The 24,889-nt window shown below is 39.7% G+C and overlaps 2 protein-coding genes across 4 annotated transcripts in view; one reads left to right on the top strand and one right to left on the bottom strand.

Annotated features, from left to right (window-relative positions):
- Nucleotides 1-15,401, bottom strand: part of PLCH2 (phospholipase C eta 2) — an 80,799-nt gene extending 65,398 nt beyond the window's left edge. The window contains 2 exon segments of the mRNA XM_082776722.1: nt 2,764-3,236; nt 15,147-15,401. Of these exon segments, the coding sequence (XP_082632848.1) occupies nt 2,764-2,872 (109 nt within the window). The 5' untranslated portion in view covers nt 2,873-3,236; nt 15,147-15,401.
- Nucleotides 15,402-18,770: 3,369 nt separating this feature from the next.
- PEX10 (peroxisomal biogenesis factor 10) lies at nt 18,771-24,339 on the top strand. 3 transcript variants are annotated; one of them, XM_082776961.1, is made up of 6 exons: nt 18,771-18,920; nt 19,071-19,151; nt 19,638-20,044; nt 20,958-21,035; nt 21,403-21,538; nt 24,100-24,339. In XM_082776961.1, the coding sequence occupies exons 1-5, from the start codon at nt 18,809-18,811 to the stop codon at nt 21,529-21,531; spliced, it is 807 nt and encodes a 268-aa protein (XP_082633087.1). In that variant the 5' UTR covers nt 18,771-18,808; the 3' UTR covers nt 21,532-21,538; nt 24,100-24,339. The 3 variants fall into 3 exon arrangements, with proteins under 3 accessions (XP_082633087.1, XP_082633086.1, XP_082633088.1); XM_082776960.1 differs by having other exon boundaries at nt 20,860-21,035; XM_082776962.1 differs by lacking the exon at nt 24,100-24,339 and having other exon boundaries at nt 20,860-21,035; nt 21,368-21,496.
- The last annotated feature ends 550 nt before the right edge of the window (nt 24,340-24,889 follow it).

Raw genomic sequence — 24,889 nt, 5'->3', positions numbered from 1 at the left:
GCAATCACTCATGGGCTACATTTGCAATGGCGAGCTGTTTTTAATCCAAAACAAATATATTCAACCTCATTAGTGCTAGTAAAAACCACACTGGCAGTTCAAACAGTAAGCCAGCAGAAGAAAAAATTGATCTCAATTGCTGGAATTGCAGCTAAAATGATAGAATTAGTTCCTTTAAGAGCCCAACTAAAAAAGTGTTGTCTACTTCATGTTCTCCTTTACTGCCTACAGTCATATTTCAAGCAAATGAGTCCTGAATTGAATACATTAAGTAGCAATTAAAGACCTGGGCTAAATCTACCATATTTTCAATACAATGAGCCAACTCCTCCTTCTTTGGAACCCTCCTATAGCACAAATTCATCTGCCACAGACATCAGTTACACAATTCCCTTCCTCCTACTCGATCTCCAATCAACACCTGATGTGCAAAATCACATCTGTAATCTCCAGAGCTTCCTAAGATAAGAACTCTTTCCTCTGAGCAAGCTGTCAACACTCAGAAAAGACCAACAGCCAACAATAGTTATTCTTTGAGCTCTTCAACTCGCAGCTCAGCTCAGACAGCTTCCTGGCACAGAGCCACAACCTGAGGCGCTAGAAATCTCTCCCCCCCCATCCAATTCAAGGAGGATTTTCCAGAAGCACTCGAATCAAGGAACAAAAGCTGCAATAAGTTTTGACAGTCTCGGCCTATGATGCTAATTTACATTTTTAAAATATCTGGCCCCAAATGTTTTAAGGAAGAATTTGGGTGGTTCTTGTCCTTCTTACAGCCTTCAGTGCTGCATTCTACAACAATTCCCCCTTGTTTTCCCAGCATTCAGTGTTCCCTCTGGAATTCATCTGTTAAAGATTAAAGAATAAAATATTTAGGAGCACCTGGTGCTGCTGAATAAAGGAGCCTGATTGAAAGCCAGAAATAGTTGATAAGCAACTGCACACACCAGTGTCATTCACAGAAAAGGCTAATACTATGTTCTCAATGAAGTTACAGGACTACAACTGTTTCTCACTTAAGAAAAATTACTTGGACAAGAAAAATAATTGTTTTGTCTCACATAAAGCTTCAGCATACCTCACTGCCTTCTGACTGCAGTCAGAAATAAATATTTGCTCTAGCAAACTGTATAGACCAAGTTCTCCAGTTCTTATAAATTGTGCTTTCCCCCCACTCCTCTTCCCTCTCAAATTCATCGTTCTTAAGAACATGATTTCAAACTACGGACTCTCCTATTTGGGATCTTTATATATTTATGATCAACATGAGATGCCTCAGAGATGTCTTTCCTCCTGCTAGAAGTAATCCTGATCTCTGCTGGTTCCTGGCTTAAGCCCTAAAGCACAAGCCTTAAAAATACCTCCCAAAATTCATCACTGTTGGTTATAAACACTCTTAATTGCTGCTATGCATATTATTGTCCAACTCCTTTTATTTAATCTTGCTGAATTCTTCACCTCCATAGCTTCCTCAAACATTCCCTATCGTGAGGGATCAGTTGCGGATCAGAAGAGATCGTATATACACTGCCCATAAAATTCTATCCTGCTTAAGCCACAAGTCAGACAATGATTCAGAGCCAGTTCGTTATTGACACAAACCCACACTGCTTGAAGATCTGGTAAGCAAGCACAGAGCTCTCCTTCCATCTACCTGTGAGTTTTGCCAGGTCCCAGTTTATTGCTACACCATTATTATTCACAGCTGCAGAAGACAATTTTCCTTTAGTCTGGAATGGAAGTGCTTGAAGAACTGGGAAACGGTATCTCAAAAGGACTACAATTGTTTATTCAAGTATAAATCATTTACGCAAAAATACCAGGCTGCCTAGCATGTCTTGAGAAACACTGGTAACATTACAGTTGGTTTTTTTTATCATGCAGCAAAAAGAGTTCATAGCACAATTGACAGTCTACCTACAAACACTGAAAAAGCAATTCATTCCTTCATGCAAAATATATCACAAAACCAGATATTAATTTCACCATCCATGAAAATCACCATGGAAACAACTCTTTTAAATGGAGAGACGAGGTCAGGGATCAGGGGGTTAGTCCAGGGGTCAGCTTAAAACACCGAGCCTAACAATTGTTGGGTTTTAATCATGCTTGCAAATGGATGGACTACAACTTCAAAGCACCTCGATTTTCCTGCATATTAGGGCGTTTGCTACTGATGGACGAACACAGTACTGTGTTGATAAGCAAATCAAAGCAGCTTTAACTTTCCTAAGACTGCATGTATAAAGTCCATCACGCAAGACATCGACTCCAAGAATGCGTGATGGGAAAAGTTTAGTTATTCTACAAATAAAGTCCTTCCACTTGTCTCTGAAACATCACAGACCATGTGTAAGTGAGACCGTAAGGACTTCTTTTTTTTTTTTTTTTTTTTTTTTTTTAAATCTAAACGCTACAATTTCTGCCCTCTAGTATCACTTCATTTAATTCCAGTCTATGTCATGTGTTCGTAGTCTCAGATATACCACCAAATCTCGGACACTACTGGAACAGATCCAAACCAGGCCAGTTTCTTTTCTCTTCAACCAAATTCTTTTCACCACACAAGCTACACAGTAAAAAGGGAATTGGGGAATTCAGCCCCCTGATTTACAAGCACAATTCCTGCAAACATATTTAAGGAAATGTAGGAGTACCATACAAAATGTCAATACCAAAAAAATAAATTTGGGATATTTGGGATAAAAGAAAATATTTTCAATACCAAACTATTAGGTGAAAGAATTGTAACCTTTCACTTACCTACTGTGATGACGTTTGCAGAGAGGAAATGGAAACAGCTTTCATTATGGAGCATGAGTTTTCTTGGTGTTAAATCCTCTGATACAGATTTTGGAGAAGTCAGAGCCATCTTAAGCTTTCAGAGCAACCTATCAACAGTGCTTGCTCTAAGTCAAACTATTTCAGAACGTATGTCTGCAGGAAGATTCAGTCAAGTAATAAAAATCAGAGAAAAATTAAAAATTTCAGAGGGTGTTATTGGCTTAGGTAAGAAATCGCAGCAAGTACCTTATCTAGAATTCCACTGTCAGGAGACTGTCCTGGTTTAATCCTGCTGACACATATTCCACGGATTGATGAGTAAACGTTACAGTGAGGAGAAAGAACTACTGCTCAGCTCAGTCTTTATAGAATGGATGTGACAGCCCTTCCCAGCAGCACGAGCATTACAAGCACTCCGTGTTTCTTCCCAGGATATCTTGCATGCCACAGACCTGGAGAAGACAAGATTTTTAATAACTGAGTTGCTTTAACTCTTTATTATATAACATTTACTACAGCGATGTAGCTGGATTGCATACAATGGAGCAACCTGTTTATCGCTGTTTATAACCAGATAGCTCCTTGCATAAGAGAAGGCACTGACTCCTCTTTCCCTCACCCCAGTACTTCCTATAATCAGACAAAATTACGCTGTTGCAGTAACTTCTGCAGAAATCAAATTACTCCTGCTGGGTTTAATTATACACACACATATTTACACATATATACATGTAGATAATACACACATACACACACGTACTTAATTCAGACATTTTCTAGAATAAGGGAAAATTTCAGCTAAACTCCCAAAGCACAGCTTTGCGAGCTCTTTGCTGTGATACTGGCTTCTTCATTCAACTCTGTCTCTTACCCTTAACACCTCTTTTCTGCTCTTACATGCTGTCAACTGCCTCCATACTTGTACCTCTTCAGTCTGGTATCTGTCTTCCCTTTTCCCACCTGACTCTCTCTCACCCACCGGCTACAGAGGACTCACCTTTCCAAAACGCTTGGATCTGTAACTTCCTCAGAGAAAGGAGGTCAAAGTCTCCTTCCACCAAGAGCAATCACACAAGGCACAAACCTGGGATCCTTCCTTATGCCGGTAACTGTTTGAATCTATGGGAGTCTCCTCCAGTGTGTAATTACCAGTTGAGCTCTGAAACATTGCCCTAACATGTTTTGTTGTGAAAGCACAGATCCAGTTTGACGTTACTTTAGAAGAGAGAGGGCAGTGAGGCATTACTATTAACTTACAGTGAGTAGAAATAGGGGGAGAGGGTGAGGGGAGAGGTTTGCAGTAAAAGATGCCCAAAGCGATGTCCTCATTACAGCACCTGCCAGCTCGGAGTTGTACCTCTCTTCTTGTCCTTGGCCTCTCATGCAGCTGCTTTGGGGAGTCATTTCCTCTCTAGGACAGTCTTTTCACCAAGCTCCTCCTTCCCCACCCTGTATCTTGTCAGAATCTCCTCTTTTGAGAGGGAGCCTGTCAGTCAGTGAAGTAATACCCACACACCAAGCCAAGCACACAGCAACTTCATATATGGAACAGCAACAGTTAACAAAATTAACCCTGTGGAAATCCACTATCACTAAAATCACTTGTTTCCACATTTAAATGGGGAGTATCTTAAAGGGTATCCTGTGGCTCTGAAATAATTTTAGGCATATAAGTGGGTGAAATTCATTTGATGAAGAATATATTAGCTACAAAGCACAGCTGGAAACCAAAACCAGAGTAACACTCAGAATGGATTCCACAAACCAACTGGGGCACAGGGGGAGATGTAACAGATTTCCATCCCCCCAAAATATACATCCTTGTACATGTCATCTGTCTCAAATTGTATCCCTTCCTCATTGCCTATGTGTGTAGTTAAAAGAATCCAGAACATTCTGCTGTAGACTGAAAAAAACGTTTCATGCATTTCTTTGTGCATCCCAGTATGAATATTTTAAGTTAAATCATTGAATGAATACCAAAAATATATTTACATATACACAGAGAGCTGATTTGCCAAGGCTCATTCTAAGCTTTTGTCTCCTGTATATACTTTACACTAGGCACTTCACTGAGGCACATTTGTCATTCTGATACTTTTTGAAGTCCCGCTGCAATTCTTTGGCTTATCAGATTAATTGATCCCAGTGCAGAAAAAAAGTGAGCATTAGTAACTCCTCCATGGCAAGACACCTTATCACTGGGGGTGTGCCTCTTGCTGTAATTCATTTGGGGAGGTTTTCATGAAATTAAAACAGTTTCTTTCAATTCTTATTGATTCATTTAAAAAAAGAAAAAAAAAAAAAAGTTGTTTTCTGTACTATATCTAACTTCTACCATGAGTATAATAGGAACAGCATAGTGGCCTGTGTTCAGTTAAGACACGTTAAAAAATATAACAAACCTCAGCAAGAGAATTGCACTGCTTTTTATACACAGAAACAGCATTAGAGCAATGTCAAACCAAACAAGACCCTACACAGGCAGAAAACAGTCACTTCATATCTCTGTTACTTCTGTGTCTGCTCTGTGCCATTTCTGTCAGTGATTAGCAAATATCTGTAAGTACAGGTCTGAAACTCAATATTCAGTTGTGCAAACAATTTAGCAAAAGTCAGGCTCCTCACCTGAAGAGGAAGCCTGCTCTGTGTTCAGTGCTGATCCTGCTTTAAGCAGAAGCTTGTCCTAGACAGCCTACCTCCTGAGGTCCCCTCATACCTGAATTATTCTAGGAACTGAAATCAATTTATTACTTGAGGTAGAAATAGCGTACAACACCCATCATAAGAATTAATGATCCTATAACCACCAGGCCCTTATAGGGATTAAAATTCAAAAGAAACATATTCTGCTAATGGCTTCTGTTGAAATCTCAAATGTCCCAAAGCTAACAAAGCACAGTTATCAGACTCCTTTAACGGCACCATCTTATCCAGCAGTGATGTCATTAAAACATACAAATGCTGTAACAATAAAGCAGTTGTTCTCTGATAGTGAGCAACACTTGCTTGCTTAAGACTAAACCTTTGTTATTACATTTGCTGTGGCTGCTATTCCCATACATCGTTTATACTTTGCACTCACATAAACTTTCGCTGAAGACAGAAAATGTGCTGAGACAGAGCTTAGCTGAGGGAAGGTCTTAACATGTGATCCTGCCTTGCTCACTCTCTCCTGTAGCTGCTTCTTACACCTAGCTTTGGTTTTCGAAGGTGACAGACGTTCCTTATCTACCTTACCCATCCTACTCAAATAGCATCTTTCAAATTTCCTGAGCATTACAAAATGTGTAGCATCAGGAAAGGCTGATCAAACACAGGTAAGAAGTGAAGTAGCTATAGCAAGATAGATAAACATGCATTTGTTCTGTAGATTGCTTTCACTTCACCTGCCCCTGATTTACAGTGAATCAGAAAAGACCTAAGAAGTCTTTAGAACTTCAAGACAGAACCAAAACCTGACATTACAAGGTATCTCGGGAGTTAAATCACCAGTGAACACATTGAAGTGTTGTTCTCTTAAAAAGGCCCATGCAGCACCCAATTGCATTTCTGAAAGCACCCATTCCGGTGCATCCGCACCACCTCTTTAACCTTGGGATTCAGCAGGGAAGCAACAGTTGGTCAGCCAGATGAAGCTGCTGTAACACAGACAAGATCTATAGGCTTCCTTTTCAGAAAGCTGAACTGGTTGGTGGTTATTTTGCCAGGCTCTCACCTCTTTCTTCAGGGGTTATTTGAGAGGTCATCTCCTTTGCAGGAAGTTCAATCACTGTGACTCACTGCACACCAAAACGTACATCCAGGAGAGTGAGGAAGACTTAACGGGCACAGACCTTCGTGCTGGTACATACTGATATCATTTCAGTAAAAGCAATCACTCCAAAATACCTCACATTTATGAGGATGTGGCTTTCTGGGTATTTTAATGTCTTGACTCATGTCAAATTCACATTTTTTACTCTCCTCTGATTTGGAAGTGAAACTATTGTGACTCAGTTGATCTCTACATGTCTTGCTTTCATGCAAAAGATATTTTCTTCACTGAGTCCCACCTTCTAAAGCTTCTGTCCAAGTCCTCAGAGAATTTTCCCTATGTGTCTTCAGCATATCTGTCTTTTCTTTTGAAAAAAAAAAAAAAAAAAAACAAAACAAAACAAAAAAAAACAGCTCCCTCCTCCCAAAACAGCAAGCTCAATGTCAATGTTTCCATAAATCCTAGGAAGCCCTAGGCACATAATTCATCCTTCATAAATGCAACAGGAGGCAACTGGTATCTCAAAACAAGATTCTTGGGCCAGACTTCCTATGAAGGTAAAGGAAAAACTGTCAGTTGGCTTCTCTGAAAAACTTCTGGTGACAATCATCTGATGAAAAGTACCAGTAATGTTCTCTGAGAACATTTCTTCTCCATTACACTAGGAAACACTCTGGTCCCTGAAACAGCCCAAAGAGATCCATTGGATCTGGTCAGGTTGCATGAACAAGACTTAATATGACAACTCAGTTTGAGAGCCCTACCTAAGTTCTGTGTCAGATTCCATATTCCCCTAGACAACAGGACTTCAACCCAGAGGCAGGACAGATATCACGTGGAGACAATAAAATAAACACAACTGTATATGCCATGAACAATCCTTTAGCCATTTTCCTATCATTGTAGTACTTAAGGTTCCACCTCCAAAGACGTGCTTTGCTGCTCAAAAAGGCACCATGCAACACCCACCAGAATTCAGATGAGCTCTAATGTCCTCCCAACCAGATACACCAATGCTGATGATGAAACATGGAAAAACTAAGTCACCAATTTGACCTGAATAGTTTTATTAGGAAGCAGATCAAAAGATAGAAGATCAAAATATGTTATCAGATGGGAGAAAAAATGAAACATTAAAATCCAATGCTTGGGGTTCGCTTTTCAACTCTACAGCAGTTCACTAAGAAATGCTGTTCATCTTAAAGAATGCAATTTCATTCACTGGGCAATTCCACTCGAGATAACTTGCACGCCCAGGCAAGTTACTTCACATCCAAAGCAACTGCAAAAGGAAAGAAGTCTGTTTCAGTACTATGGAACAAGGGGGTAAGCCCACACCTTAGGGTGTGATACACCATTCTTTTTCGCAAGGGACAGAGCATGCACAGAACAAACTGGCATCAGACAGAGCTCTCTGGCAAAAACAAAACAGTTAAAAATATACGGGGGAGCAAAGAATAGGCCATCAAGAAAAAAGGACACTGGAACATCTTCCTGGCAGCTGGATGAACTCACCTTATACCCAAAATCCCATCATCCTACTTAAAAGGAACGCTTAACATTTGTCAGCTGTTTTTCTTCCTTAAAGCTCAAATTAGAGCTGCATATGCAGGAGAGCCCAGCATTTTTGCTGAATGACGTAACTGCATATTCCTTATGCAAGTAAGGAGACATTATTAAAACCAAAGAATATTTATCCTAGGCTTATATTGATTGTGTCATATGACTTGAGCATTTACTTTACAAAGCTAAACTTAAAACTGCAACAAATTCTCTAAGATATGTAGGGGACAGACTAATTTGTAATCTTTCCTATTTATCCAGAGCTGCCAAAAAACTGTCTTGTAAGTTTTCCTTGTCACTAGTCAGTTCCCAAACCTATCAGAAAAGGCAATGGAAACAGCACATGGCAACCTATTCTGTCCAAAGGAACATCTGCATTTCATATTAGCAATGGAGAAGTGAAATTTTTTATTATAGACCGAAGAACTAATTAACAAGGATCTCAATCTCATCCAGTAGCTTGGCTCACAAGTACTTTGAAGCAGCAAGTTTCACACTATATACCACAAAGGACAAAAAAGCCTTGGCAAAGGACTGGGGAGAGGAAGATCTCCTTGTTAGGAGACGGGCAGGAAGTGACTCCTGCTGGGAAGACTAAGCTTTTGCTGCACTTGGGAATTTGTGAGTCACATTAAAAGAAGAGAAACAGATTATGGGCTCTGATGCCATTTGTATTAAAGAGATTTATAATACTGATAATCTTAATCCTCCTAATTATGTTAGCAGTCTTGGCCACTTTCCAGAAGTTCTACAAAAAATACTGTAAAACATCATCTAAAGAGAAAGGAGTTGCTTTAAAGAACAGCGCATGTGACCTTTAATCAAACTGCTTCAGTTCTGTACACAAGTTTATTGCTGTAGTGATCAATCTTGTAGATATTACGGAGTAATTTATGCTGGAGGAGGTAGAAAGGAGGTAGTGATACATGTTTTCCTTCTGCAAGTCTGCATGACTGTTCAGCTTTCTCCTGAGAGTACTTAGTAGGACTGGATACAAAACCTAAGCAGCAGAAGGGCAGTGAGAGAAGAGGACAGGAAATAATAAAATGAATAAATTTGGTTGACTAGAGAAGCAAAAAGTAACAATGTATGGTAACTACTGCTAGTGAAATTAGGATATTAACCTGACCAAAAGCAAAGGTTATTCCATCCATCTTTCAGTATATATATTAAATATACTTATAAAATACTGATAAAATATTGTTCTGTGCATTCTCCTAAAAGACAATCTTTCAGACATTTACAGAAGTTCAATAAGTCTTCATCTTAGATGTAAGGCTGGGCAAAGGGTTCCATCAGACTTGCACAGTCGACAGCATTTTCATTCATCAAAGCAAGGAACCCAAACAGAATCAAAAGCATGGGCTCTTTTCAAGCAGGTCTTTCTTTGCACCACCCTACTATAAGACAGAAATTGAGCTGGTGAAAGTGACTGCTAGACTTGTATGCTGCAAACAAGAAAAACATGCTCACACTTGGCAGCTCAAAGGGAAGGCCTCCCCCCCGCCTCCCCAAACATCCAAATTTATTTCTGTAATTAAAGAATTTCACTCCGCATTAGCAGGAAGGGGTCTAGGAACCACTGGATCCATTTTCACTTTGACAACTACAGGGCAGTGACACACACAAACACTGACTAATGAACTTGCCACAACGTAGTATGCCTTTAGGTCCTAATCAAATACATGTCAAAGGGCAGCTCTGCTTTGCTCACAACCTTTTCATGGACTTTAGTACTGCGTTAGTCAATAAATAACATACATCAGTCACCTCTTGTCTCATTCACTCTCTCTAAATTCATAGAATTGGAAGAAAGATGATAGGATCCTATACGCTGTAGAAGGCACAAAACTATTGTTTGATTTAACCAAGGGTGCCCCCAAACCAGTCACAGACCAGAATCTCATCCAAAGCCAACAGCACCCAACCCACTAAGTGATTTCCAGGTGGGCATTACAACAACTGCCAGACCCCATCTCTACCAGAGACTCACTCCAAAGCCAGTGGAGCTAACACAAGCCTTTCTGGCCATTTCAGCCACCTGACAACCTAGTTTATGCTTTCTGTTTCTGTATCTGGTACAGCTCCACTCTTAGACAGCTGCCTTTATAGAATCCAGTGTAATCAGATCCCTGACACACCACATCAAGTAGGATATATTTCATTCAGTTCTTGCACCAACCCCACTAAACAATACCAGCATTTAACACATTTCCAGAGTTCAGAGTCCTGTGTTTTTCACTCTCCATCTCTGCAGGCATTAGGGCTTCATCTTCAAGGTACCTCAGTTACATGCTCCACTGTAGCCTTCCACTGGTTGGTCAGACTCCATTAGTTGTTCTTTTTATTACATGCCTTCAGTTAAAGGCAGAGGAAACATCTAGAAAATATGTTCTAGCATCTACACACACTATCTTCCTACACTTGATTTTGCTACTTTAGGAGGACACTAGGAAATTCAGGAATAACAAGCTTGTGGAGCGTGCATGGTATGGGGTGGGGGCTGAAGGAGAGGAGAGGGGCAGGAGCTTCTTTTAAGTGTTTTTATAGTAACTAGTCCTGCAAGGAGAGCACATCCTCTTAACTTCAGATTCAACACAAAAAGTGGTATTGCAAGTTTCTGTGCAAGGGCCCCTGGCAAACATCACCTGGAAGAGATGGGAACTGCACAGTTTCTGCAGTCTCTCCCAGGATAATTAACACGTAAAGCTTCTTCACCTTCCCACCTGATTTCCCTCTTAATTTCCAAGGCAGTCCAGAGCTCCATGACAGCCATGAAGATGCCAGAAGATTCCCCAGAAGCTGGTTTTCTTTTTATTAAATAGAAACAAGTGAGGCTGTGACAAACAAAAGAATGCAGGGCCAGCTCAGAAGCAAATATACAAAAATCAACATCTCAAGTGAAAACTTTAACATTCTGGCTCAATTTCTATCTGGAAAAAAATAAATACAAGAATCAAGCATGAACTTCAGCTACCACTGGTCTTCTGTGAGCCATTAGGCCTCCAGCAGCACAACAGAAACCACAAATCTAAAAAGCATCGTGAAGCATTAGCCCTGCGTGTTTGGATGTCTGCACTCAAAATAACGCCTGCAAACGCTCGTGCAGGCTGCCCGATAGCAGTGTACCCAACAGAAAAGGAAGTCAGAACTTTGTCTAAGCATGCGTAAAGATTTGTCACAGCCTGCAGTTTTCCATGTACTTATCCAATGCCTTCACAGTACACTTGCATGTGCTGAAGGCAAGTGCTCCACCCCACCGAAACAGACAGATTATACGATGCATAAAAGGGTTGGAAATTCCCTACAGATTTAAGGTCTGGGTTCTAAGCAGTAACGTGGACTTTGCATCAGATGATCCTATACTTTATAAAAAGGGTTCTCCACTTCCCCAAATAGCTATTTATTAGGTCTACCTTGACTACAGAAAGAACTGCTCCCACCTATAATGCACTGTACCAAGCTTCCAGAATTCAATTGTTTCCTTTAAAAACAGGATCAAAGGATGGAATTAGAATTTAGGCTATTTTTTATAGTGTTAGACGACTTGATAAAAATAAGGATGCTTAGAAAAAGTAGATGAGTTCTATTCCAATAAACCTCTTTGAATCATTACAAGAAAAACAGATATTTTTATTTCCATCAGAGAAGCAGTAATAAATGTTTTGGATGGAAATCATCTAGCCACATCCAATCAGCGGTAAAAAAATAAATAAATCCATCTTTGATTCAATTTTGCATATCCCAGAAAGTTTCTTTCCTTTAAGTTAATTTGTGTATTCATATGTTAATTACTGCCATAATTTTCTATGTAAAATTGCCACTGCCTTCCAGCTACAGCAATGTGGGCCCTTTCTTTTCAAGAAAGTTTCATTTGTTGCTGAAATACTTCTAGCTTCACACACCTACATACATATTTCTTCACTCTTCATAAATAGCCCTCCCCATATAGTTGCATACATCTCTCCCAATCACACACATGAAGCTGAGGATAAAAATGCAAGACTTCGAAACTACAAAGAAAAAAAAGGAAAAACCCCAAAACCACAGTCTTGGACAGCTTACAGAACAAAGCTGATAAAGGAAATGAAGGCAGACAGAGTCTAAAAAAAAAAAAAAAAAAAAACACAAATTCAAATTTCTGTATTCCATTCCACCAGCTTCTCTTCCTATGATACTTTGATCTAATAATTTTTCATGTGAAACTAATTCACAAACAGTTTTGTTCACTATCAAGTAGTAGAACTTGGAGAACCAGAATTATTATATCCACCACTACAAGCCACTGTATTAAAATTTTTCCTCTACATTCCAGCTGCACTGTCACATAGTGCAAGATGATAGAGAATCAGACCCTGGAACCTAACTTCTCTGAATTACAAAATTTGATTTAAATTACTTTCTTCATTGGGCAAAGGAGTGCTGTTAAACTTGGATCAGAATTTTAAAGCACATGAAAATACATTAAAAAGCTGTTACCAAGACCAGGTGACAACCCAAAGATTGTTGCATTGTCTGCCTCTTAGAACTCAGCTGTTCTGAGCCTGTAACTACAACCAAGCAGAAAATTTGCCCTGTGCTGTCCACTAATGCACCGCATGCCCTGCTGCATGTTACTGCATCTCTCTCAATTGAGAGGGTATTTATATGCTGATGAGGTTAGAACAGAGTTCAACCCCAAATAATCTTTCAGGAAAAATACAAAACAAATTCAGCTACCCATAAAGCCTGCTTAGAAGAAATCAAACCCTACCCAAGCGGATCCCTAAGGAGTTTTTCCATTCAGCTATCTGTCTCCATGTTAATCTGCCACGCGTCTCAGAGCATGACAAATGAGTTGCAGTAAATTCAGATGATCCTTACTGAGAGACTCTTACTGAAAATCTCTTCAGCCTCATCCTATTACCCACTCAAATGTACTTAGACAGTCATTTTCTCAGCTCTAGATTAATTAACAGGACTAACAGGAACAGATTCCAGTGATGCTCACAAAGTTGGCCCCTTTGCATTATATTTAGGAATGCATTCTGTATATCTTACATTAAAAACAGAGTAAATACTGCAGCAAACAGTGTGATTATATCCAGCTGCAAGAAGAGTACCTTTCTGGTGTTCTGAAACTGAGCACACAACTTACAAAGAAGCATACACTCTGTATCCTTCTTCCCTAATCAAGAGTAAAGACTTTAAAAGAAGAATTTTGGTCTCTTGCAGCTTTTCACAATTTGTTAATGTTATCAAGGAGCTCTCACAGGAGGAAGGACTTCCTGCACCAACATTCACTTAGATGCTCTCTTAATTTAGGGTAAGGATGGAGTAGTTTTTAATTCAGCCTCATCTACAGAAATGGTGAATGCCCAATAAAAAAACAAAAGCCTTTTCAGATCATGTCAAAAGAGTCTGGCAATACACTAGAGAGCTTTTAATCACATTTACAAACCCAGAACATAAATAAAACAAAAGCAAGGAGTAACTGAAAACTGTGCAGTGTTCTCTAGGGCATGAATTTAACAGTTTTACACAAATTTACAAGCAAGACATTCCATTAGTAAGTTGCATTTACCAATGACAAGGCATGAGTTAATAAACAAGCCTTGCAGTCTGCAGTCCTAAAAGACTTATGGTTTCATTAGGTGAGAATCTCCAGGAGTTTTGCTTATGAAATGAAATACAAAAGCCCACTATTAACTGCTCTGTCTTGTCAGATCTACCTGCATCTGCTCATGGTCTCCAGCCTACACTGAGAGCCCCTCAGTGCCCAGAAGCAGCCCATCTAACACCAGTAGTCCACCTCCTGAGGAGCTTCGTCTGCTCTTCACACGCTGGTACTGAGGTTATTACAATGCCGTTTTGGTGAGGATGCAATAACTGGGATACATATAATCTTGCCTGCAATTAGATAACCAGTATATCTCATCAGCAGTCGCTGACCTCCCCTCACAACCCTTCCGTCCTTCATTTGGAATGAACAGTTCCTTCGTACCTAATCTTAATAGGCAAAAAAAATCTCCCCAGCTAACATTTTTCCCCCTCAGTAAGACCAGAAAATCTCTTAATAGACAAAACTTTGACCACTTTATTTTAAACAATAGACAACTTCACTTTGAGCTACATTCTGAAGACAGCATTTATTTCTTAACCCAAGCTTTCCAAAGCAAGCTGGGAATCTTACCCTCCTTCTATTTTATTATTTAGCATTGGAACCTACCTCTACCATGAAACAAAACAGGTTTCTAGAACTTCTTGCCCTGAGGATTTCAGGTATGCTTAAGATCTACATCTAAACTCTGGAGCCTGAGGCATTTACAGCATGCACTTCACTAGCAGTTTGGCCATCCTTATTATTGCCCATATCTCTGCAATCGTAACCCACATTTTTATGCCAGAAAAGAACTGAAAATTCCTCGTCCATAGCCCAAATCAATGACAAAAATAATCCAAACCCTTTTGAAAGGTTATGTGTGGCCTTCCAAGTCAAGAATTACCAACTGCTCAGTCATGGAATCAGACAGGATATATTACTTACTTTTAACTGGTATTTTATTTAAATATCTAAAGTTTATTTTACAATAAACTTCTCTTATCTTATACTTTTGGCTCAGTATACTGGTAAAAGCGCAAGTTATCATTTCAGAATGAATGCCCTGGTCTCTTCTGTTGAAGTGAGCAGTTGCCAGTTAGAAAAGGCTAAACTGTCAATTACAAGTGCAATACCTTTCATCCCTACAAGCTCTGAAAAAAACATAAATTTAGGGCGAACAGCATTCTAAGGTCCTACACATTTTTGTGAACAAGAGAGCACATGACCAAAATCAAACAAGCACTAGACATAGTGTTCTTTCTATTCTCTCTTTCCCTTAAAATAGAGGAAAGCAAAAGAAGCAGCAAACTCTGTTGCAATCATAAAGCTATATATGTTCCTGTGGTAGCATATTATAAAATTTGCACCTAACTTCTAAGAGTGAGCAGAAGAATTGAAAGAACTATTCCTGATACAGAAAGTAGCAAATTAAAATGAAACAAACCAGAAAAACCCACAAACCTTTGCCTCTTCTTTTTGGACAGTGCAGTCCATCTGTCCCAGCTTCTTCACACAGTACATCCAAACCTTCATAAACATGACAAAAAAAGTAGAGAGGAGGAAACTGCAAAATCTGAGGGTGAAGGCTCCTCCCCTGCAGTCTACATGCTGAGGGCTCTCAGCTAACTGATCACAAAGCAGCTCTTACAGTCCTTATTCAAACAGTTCAGCTCCAGGGTAACAAGTTCAAAGTGGGAGGAGGCAAAAGAAGGCAGAGGGTGGTAACAATCTCCAACAGACACTTAGCTGCTTTTATATCTGCAGAACCTGTTCTTCAGGTTGGAAGCTGAAACATCTGCTTACTGCCGTTTGAAAGTTGCACTCCAAACCTCTTCTATACTAACAGGTCTGTAGAGGCAAAACCATATTTAATAATGCACAGACAAGCAACATGTGGGAGGGCAAGTTAATCATTACTGTGCACCAAGTTTGTTTTACATTTTGGACTTCCTTGTGTTAATGTCAGTAAAGCAAGTCACTCCCTTATCAGGTCTGTTATAAGGAACAGCAGAGAAGCATGCAACAAAAATGAAATCTGCACAGAAATTTCTATCTTGCAAAAAAAAACAGCAGATAAATTGTAAGAGATACGTCAGTTTCCTACAATCACAGACATCAATCAGAACACAAAACGGAAGAAACAGATTCTTCTTGTGCATTACAGCATAGCTGAGGTTGGCAGGGACCTCTGGAGGTCATCTGGTCTCTGTCACCTAGAACGGAGATACTTACTGTGTAACCATGAAGGAGGGAACAGCTGGCCATGGCAACACCAGGCTGCTTGCACCATTTCTCTTCAGTATCAGCTGAACCACCACATCAGTAAAAAGATCCCAGGGCCTGGTAGTCTCCGCAACCATTCCTATGACAGAGCATATTCAACAGACTGTCAGAGGGTCAGCAGGCAGCGTCTGAAAGGCCCTAGAGTCCTTAAGGCATGGCTAGCTTGTTTTTTCGGCTTTATGCACTTAGCTGCTTAGTATTGGGCTAGGAAAAAGTGCTGGTTTGTCATTCCTGGTAAGGCATTAAACATTTATTTTCCATACAACAAGCACACCACCTGTGCAGTCTGCATTCAGATCAGCAACTTTTTTCACTCTGAATCTTCTAACTCATGATTTTGGTTTTGCCAGAGGATGAATTTTATGGGAGAAGCAGGTTTGGCCCAGAACAAGGAATAATCCCAGGTCATACAAACTACTTTCTTTTGGTTCTGTATTTTTAGTCCCAACAGTAATTTTTTGGGGAAGTGTCTGGCGTTGTGTCCACACATGCTTGGCATATTGTGTGTCCCCCACTGTACAAAATACCACTGCCTAGAACTGGTGCAATATGCACTAACCCAAATTCTATGCTTAGCAAATTGTGTCACGTAAACAGGGAGTTAAAAATCTCAGTGTAAAACAGAGGCCTCCATTCAGATCTAAACTTACTACAGACTACATCATAAAGAAAGGAAACAGTATTTGAAATGCTTTTTCCACAACATTTGAGAGCCTAATATTGTATATACATTCTGAAAGTCAATGGTACCTTGTAGGTAACTCTGGAGAATATCACACACTTTGCAAACCATGCAAACACAAAGGTACATTTCTTCATGATGTTACAATGACAATTAACTGCCCCAAAACATATTTGAGTGGCTGTAACGTGGATGTGAACTGTTTCCTTTTTCCTGAGAGCACTCAGGAGCTTGTCACAGCACAAATCAACCGAACTTCTGGAATATAAAATCCATTCAATTTGTCAAGGGCAGAGACGCACAGAGAAGTTAAACACATTTTAACATTTACAAGAACAGAGTTTTGGCAGCCCTAAACCGCAAATGATGATAAGAAATAGTTAATGTGTGAATTGAAAAATCAGTAAATAATTAACAAATTGGTTCCATAAAACTTTACTGCAGAGAACAGACTGAATAGACACAAAAGCAATGACATGACCATAAATCATTTAAAATGGGTGACAATTTGAATTTTTAAGCATTATTAAGGTTGATTTGTGTTGTCCATGACAAAAATTGCTATTTCCCCCCAGAATAGGAATAGAGCCTGTAATCAGTCACACAACCTTGCACCATCCTGTAATGGTTCATTACACCATTTTTGTTACAGCTTTTGGATAATCTCTGACTATGCTGTTTATTTAAAGCTATATTAAAAATAACTATATTAAAAAGAAGGAATATATTCACCCATAACATTTTTAAGGGAAGAAAATCTGACCTTCAGAATCCTAGCTTTATCTTCAGCTGTACAAATGGTTTCCAGTCTAATAATTAAGTGCCTGTTAGCCAGTCTTCAGCGGCTTTGCAAAAGAAAAGAAATAAAATAAAATAACATCACCACACCTCTCACGCTTTCTTTGTTTTTTTGACCTAAAAAACAAAACAAAAATGTATTTACCAACTTCAGTAAAACAGCAACAAACATTTACCCTGTAGACTTAATAAAACACATCTCATACAGAGCACAAGAGAAATTTTACCAAGCACTTGAGCCAACATCTCAGGTGTCACCTGAGGCTGAGTTAGCAGCACTACCAAGATGTCAACCGATTGTTCCCAACTCCTCTGAGAATTCTTATGTTCAGATTCCCTCATGATTCAAGGGAGATTAACCTCGACTGTTTGAGGAAATCTTAATATATGAATCTACAGAACCTACCGCAGACAGTAGGAAGATTTAGATATAATTTAGATGCACTTGCTGCACTGCCTATGCAATGTTGATGTGGCAACCAGTATTTTTTAAGATGAGGTTACCAAGGCTTGTAATTTTAACAAGCATCTTCCCACATTTATTTTTCTCAACAATCGCACTACTAAATATGTGAGACTGTTGGAGTCACAGTCCTTGCTTGAAACAAGATCGAAACATCTGGGAGTATGAAGCGAACCAGAATTCTATACAAAATGATCGAAAGGTTGTCCAGGAGGTTTAGGTTCGTATTTTTAAGCAGCTTCCAGCCTGTTACCTCGGCACAGCTCGGGTCACGGCGCTGCACCGAGCCCTCAGAGGAAGGCGCACGGTGCCTGGGAGAACTGAGGGAAGCTGCGGGTGTTCCTAATGCAGGCGCTCCCCCTGCCGCCGTGTTTAAGGAAATGTCCTCACATTTCCCCTCACATCATTTTACAGCCAGAGGGAGCAACCTGCGGCACCAGCACCCGCGAGCCCTTCTGGCAAACGCCGGCCGGGACCCACCCCGGGCAGCGATGTTCTCAAATAAACCCCTTACCACCGCCGAAGTGCTCAGCTTTCCCTTTCCCTACACGTTTTGTAAACTTGAGTTTACAATTAATAAGACACCAAGGGAAAAAAAAATAAATTAAAAACGTTTTGATAGAAACAAACGGGCGGCGGGAAGCAGATAGGCAGCATCCTGTAATGGCGGTGCGCTGAAGAGAGGATGGCGGCAGGGCTGCGGGGCTCTGGCCGACCCCTGTAGGTGGGACCCGCTTCCAGGGCTGCCTCTGAGGGGAGAACCAGCCGCAGCACGACCCCTGAGAAGGAAAACCGACCCGTGAGGTGGCACCGGCCGCCGGCTGAGGCGGGACAGCCGTCAGGGGGCGGTGGCTGCCGTGGTCCCCGCCTTCCCCTCAGCTTCCTGCCCTCGCCGTTATGGCGCTGGCCGAGGCCGGGCCGGCGCGGGTGGTGCGGAGCGGCCAGAAGGACGAGCTGTACCGCAGCGGGCTGCGGAGCGCGGCCGGCGCCGCCCTGCACGGCCTCGCGGGTACCGCCCGGGGGGCGCTACCAGGCCCGGGGCCGCGGGGAGGGATCCCCCCCCCCGGCTCCGTGCCGCTTCTGTGCGGTGGGGTCTGTGAGAGGCACTGGGCGTAGCGCGAATGTTTGTAAAATAAGGGTAACGGTGCTTTGCTCTTAGGTGCTAAGAAGTGGCTGGAGTGGAGGAGAGAGATCGAGCTGCTTTCCGATGTGGCCTACTTCGTCCTCACCACTTTGTCAGGTAACGTGCCCAGCAAATTATTTAGAATCCAGCGTTTCTTCTGTGTAAAAAAAGAGCTTTCTGCTCCGGGTATGAGCTATGTTTTGGTGACCATCAAATAGCGTGAGATGGCTTGACAGTGATTTTTTTTTAATGGGACTTTCTGGTCGATTTTCTATAAATGCCTTTTATTAAACACACTAACCACTGAATTGTCGGAAAGTTGAGTTCAAATTCAGTTTATAAAGCCGGATATTTATGTGTTCTTTTTAAAAAAGGGAGGATGACATCGTGAAAATGTAACCCTGCTTTAAGCTTAAAACTACTGCAGATATCAAATGCTGATGTAAATACCACGCTCATCTCATTCAACACAAAAAATGCAGCTACTTCTGAAACCCAAAACCTGGTATCTGTTCCGATCTGAGCAGCCTGTCAGCACTGCCCAACCATGCAGAGTGGTATTACGATTGCTGTCTTACCCTGCTTGTTACACGTGTTATTTAGGTTACCAAACTCTGGGTGAAGAATATGTTAACATCGTCCAAGTTGACTCAACCAAGAAAAGGGTACCTTCTTTTCTTCGACGAGCCGCCTTCATTTCTCTTCATACTGTAGTACCCTATTACTTAGAAAAGGGATTGCTGCATCTGGAACATGAGCTGCAGCTTGAAGCTGATGGGGCAAGAACCCTGCAGAGCAACCCAGCATTTGGCTTCTCCAGCAGGACCTTAATACGAAACTGGATACAGAGACAAGTCAGGGAGCTTACAGACCAGCAGAAGAAAACAGCCTTACAAATTGTGTATGTTCTTAAGCAATCCATTCCTTTGCTTCATCGACTACATCTGGCAGTATTCTACATCCATGGCACTTTTTATCACCTATCTAAAAGAATTGCAGGAATCAGATACGTAAGTGGATCTATTTATTGTTTGAAGATGATATCCACTGCAGTATTTTGGCTTCTTTTGGGATGTAGCATGTGTAAAAGGGATACAGAACTTGGCTGTAGCTGATTATGATATGAGCAGTGCAGACTGGGTAACAGGGAATTTTTTAATAGCTTACAGAAGGGTTATTCCTTCCAGGTAAAAGGTTATGACTAATGAACGTGAATGCGCTGTTACAAGTTAATACCCCGTATAACCTTAGAATACTGTCTAATCCAGCCTGTCTTCTACAGATAGACAAAAAGCAGCTTTATAAATCCACAGGAAATACTTAATAGTTTTGAACAAAAATAAGTACACATTTAGATAATATATTTCTGTATGATGAGCTTAATTTCACATTTTTTTCAAGGAGTGTCTTTCTGAAAGGCATCCCCAGCCACTGGCCCAGAAGCACGTAGACACAAGACTCCTCAATAATTCCCTGATCGAAATATCCTGTCACCGTGGAAATTAAGTGTTTGACTGTTGGCTCAGAGCTAACTAACAGCAATCTGATTAAAGCAATAGCTTTAAATGGACAAACAGACAACCCAAGACAAATGATCCTTGGACAAACAGCAGTTAAGTGTAGCCTAACTGAAGGAGATGCATCCAAGACACATTAGACATACAAAGAAACAGCTGACTGACAGTTCAATCACTCCTAGAAACATGTCATTTTTTTAGACAGAAATGAAAATCCCAAATCAATAGTTTATTGATATGGAGGAGGGAGAGGCATAGCTTCATAGAACTTCAGCAACTAAACATCCCTCTTTGTGTGCATTATGCAGCTGCGTTTTGGAGGAGTGCAAGCAGAAGATCAGAGTATTCGATCAAGTTACAAGTTTCTTGGAATAATTTCACTCTTTCATCTTCTTCTGACAATCAGCATTCAGATGTACAGCTTCAAACAAAAGCAGAGAGCGAGGCAGGAATGGAAACTACACCGCAGCCTGGCTCCTCAGAAGTATGATGATCTTTGCTTACTAGAAAAGCAGTACAAGCAATTGTTGGAAATGTAGTAGCTTTCATGAACAGGGAGAGCACTGGATTTTTTTTTTTTTTTTTTTCAAATTTGAGTAAACTTTTACAGTTTTCAGTATTTTTTTTTTACATTTGGAATAATTACATAATTTGAGTTAGAACCTGATGTAACTAAACATCTGACACTTACCTCATTGTTCTAAGCATTACGTTTCATGCTTTGCTTTTATGTATAAGACTTTCACAAAAAGGGTTAATACTCAAAGGTGGGGGTTACTTTAGGATTCTGTGTTAACAATTTTTTCTTGCAAACAGGCTACACAAAATTAATACCTACCTGTGTTAATTAGAAATATGACCAAGGAAAAAGCTACTGGGCGCCACTCCCGCTGCACTTTGTGTTTGGAAGAACGGAGACACACGACAGCCACACCTTGCGGCCACCTGTTCTGCTGGGAATGCATCACAGAATGGTGTAACACCAGAGTAAGTACAGAGGGACAGATAGAGGCTGGAAGGGGTAAATATTATGAAATTTCTACTTGAAAATACCTGTCAGGCTGGTTATTGAAGTAATACCTTTTCCCTCACTAAGGCACTCAAAATCCCCACACAAGGCTTTACCAGGACCCATATATTTTATTAAATTAGGATGACTATGGGTTACATAGATTAGGTAAATAAGGTAAGCACTTTTCTGATCCAGCCACTGAAATGCAATTGGACTAACTACACAAGTCAGACACAAATGTAATTCCTTTATCTGAAATATATATATATATATATATATATATATATCTTGGTTATAATTCTGGCTGCAAAAACAACAAAGCTGGTAGTGTTCTAATTTCCAGTAAAATGAAGGAAGCTACAACTGAACTGAGCTAGCTCTTACACATGAAAATACATGGGTTTTGCTCTGATTAGTGAAATAAAACAATTTTAATCCATTAAGGATTTTATAGATATCTTGGAATAAGGGGTTATCTATTTATTTTCTGAATAAATACTGTTCAACAGAGAAAGATAACTACCACTTAAAAATAAAAGCTTTACCTCACAGGTTATGCCTGTGCCATAACTCTGATGTATCACTGTGGCTGTTTTAGAAGTGTGTAATCTACATAATTTTTCTGACACTGATACTAGTATTTGTCTGATTCTACCACAGCTAAACTACTTGTCAGAGTACTTCCCAAGGATCCCAGATGGATCTTGACACTAAAATCACGATAGTCAAAGTATCACTATGAAAGACCTGTATGTAAATCCACCAAGATTGTACTTACACAAGCTCTTAAGTTCTACGATAGACAGATCATTTAAAACAAAATAGAATGCAGCCTGTAAACAAACAACATCCTGATGCACATCAGGAAATATCCAGAGTCTATTCAAATTTGTTTGTAAAGACCTAGCTGGTGTTCATCAGTCTGGCCTGAGTGCTGCCAGAAGCCATGGTAGAAATGGTTTCATCTAGTTGCAGGGAAAGATTAGAATAATTTAGGTAATGATCCTTTTGCATTGTAGCTTTACTCAATCTTATTTGGTCCCTTAGAGGACTGTGCACCTTAAAAAAGTTGTTCTTGTAATCTAGAATGAAGACCAGTATTCACTTCCCGTAACAACTCTAACTGGAAAATTAATGAAGAACTTCACAAGTTAGCATTCAAAATTGCCCTGCATGAAGTTCTGGAAACTGAAGTCCAGGCTTTAAAGTTTGAGTACAGAAGTACACAGAAGGCTACTAACAATTTCAGCTGTGTTTTCAGTATGAGTACTAGGTGGCAGAAGAGCCAAATCTGTTAGAGGACTTATTTTATGCATTGTTGCCTATTCTAAACATGTCCCAGATGCACATAGCTGTAGATAGAAGTATTAAAAATCCATTACACAGTGGCCTTTCATACTTGAAAGCATCCTTTCATTATAATGGCATCTTTACATTATTCTTTACCCTAAAGACTTGGTAACTAATTTACCCAGAGTAGTTCAAAGTCTATGGTACAGCATTTTTTTTTTGTTTGTTTCAGGTATAGTTACTTTTCTTAACGTTGACAACACTTGTAAGTTTTAGTCTTTTCAGATGTGCCAACATGAAATCCTTTGACTCTCCTACTGGATTCACCAAGCAAAGATACACAAATTTAAGATATTTTAGAGAACTAAGAATAGTTTTTAACACACAGTTAACATCTTCAATACTTTAATACTACTTCTGTCATATATGAATGTTTCCTTATAGTGGCCCTGCCATTTTTCTTCACAAATCGCAAAATTAACCAGTAGTAGTAGTAGTATTTCTTCCTAGAATTAAAAAAAAAGACACCAGAAGAATTGTTGAGAATCTATCCAGTTTGTTTTGACTTACTGCTTCAAGAAATGCCTGTTAAATAGCAAGTAAAAGCACAGAAGACTCAGGACAATACAACTGAGAAAGACTGCCTGAAATTCTGTAACAAACAAACTTTGCAATGAGACCAGAGTGTAATACACCTTGAGTAAAAACATGTATGATGTAGTATAGATATTTTGGGTGAAGAACGGCAATAAAGAAACTAGCAGTCTACTAGCTCAGCTGCAAATAAAAATAAGGGGAATTATTTTAAGTACAAAGAAAGGAAGAAAACCTACATCTGAAAATAATATATGGCAGCATTATTTAATATTCAAGGGAAACAGAACATGTGAGTAAAACCACAGTGACTATTTGAGGGACTTTGCTAGACAGGCTTCCTCGTAGGTGAAAATCCAAAAGGTTTTTCTCTAAGGTTATGAAGTTACTTCAAGGTAAGATGTTGAATGTTGTGTACAATAGCCACAGACTTAAGGGTATATTTTAAACAGCACCTCAAATTGCTCTTTAAGTTAGGCTATCTTACAAGACTTTACATGGTTAAGCTTGTATCACAAACTGGATTAAAAAAAATTGTTTTAGTTACAGCAGGTCACTATTTTCTAGAAGCAGTCAGTATTTGTATTTTTTTTTTTTTATTTTTATCTTTTAAATACAGCAATTTAATAAGAATCTTTTTTTTTTTTTGTAGACAGAATGTCCACTATGCAGAGATAAGTTTCATCCTCAGAAACTGATCTACCTACGTCACTACCAAATGTAAAGGAAAAAATTTGTTTCATGACAAGCATCTTCACTCTCATACCCTTTATAAAGCGGTCATACGGCTTGAATTAGTCCAAGAACAAGGCTTTATTGTAAAACCGGTAACTGCCTGTACAAGGTGGCACTTCATTCCTGTTTTACAAAATAAATCTATTTCTGCCTCTTCTCCTGTTTCTTGCAACATGGTTCTTGACCGTATTAAAAAATATGTCTAAAAAGTGCCTACCACAAATATAATACCGTTCTTCACTTTGGACAATGAAAACTTTCAGTCATCTTCTCAATCTCTAAATGTAAGTCTGAATAACAAGTTTTCCAACTTTTTATAACATGCTTAAGGCATCAGTAAAATTCTACTGTATCTAAGACTCCCTTTCTCTTGTTGCATTACAATAGCCTTGCTCTTTGCTGTAGACTTCAGAGGAAAAACAAGCTGTACACAGGTCCTTAGTTTAACTGCAGATCAACACAAGCAACAGATGCAAGGCCAAAGTAATGCAGAGGACAGATAATTCTGCACACTGATGAATTAATGTGGAGCATCCAAACTCAACACTCTCCTACCACTATTGATATCAAGACTTTTCGTCAAGTATTCCATTTAGTCTATAGCAAGGTAAGAAGTGTTGTTCCAAAAAACCCTAGTATGCATACTAATAGCAAACTGCTCAACTATAACATTAATTTTATAACACAGCTTAAGTTTTGTCTGTGTG

Source organism: Aythya marila, assembly GCF_965140915.1.
Source record: "Aythya marila genome assembly, chromosome: 21".
Taxonomy (NCBI): domain Eukaryota; kingdom Metazoa; phylum Chordata; class Aves; order Anseriformes; family Anatidae; genus Aythya; species Aythya marila.
The sequence above is the reverse complement of the archived record's forward strand: the minus strand, read 5'-3'. Positions and strand labels throughout refer to the sequence as shown.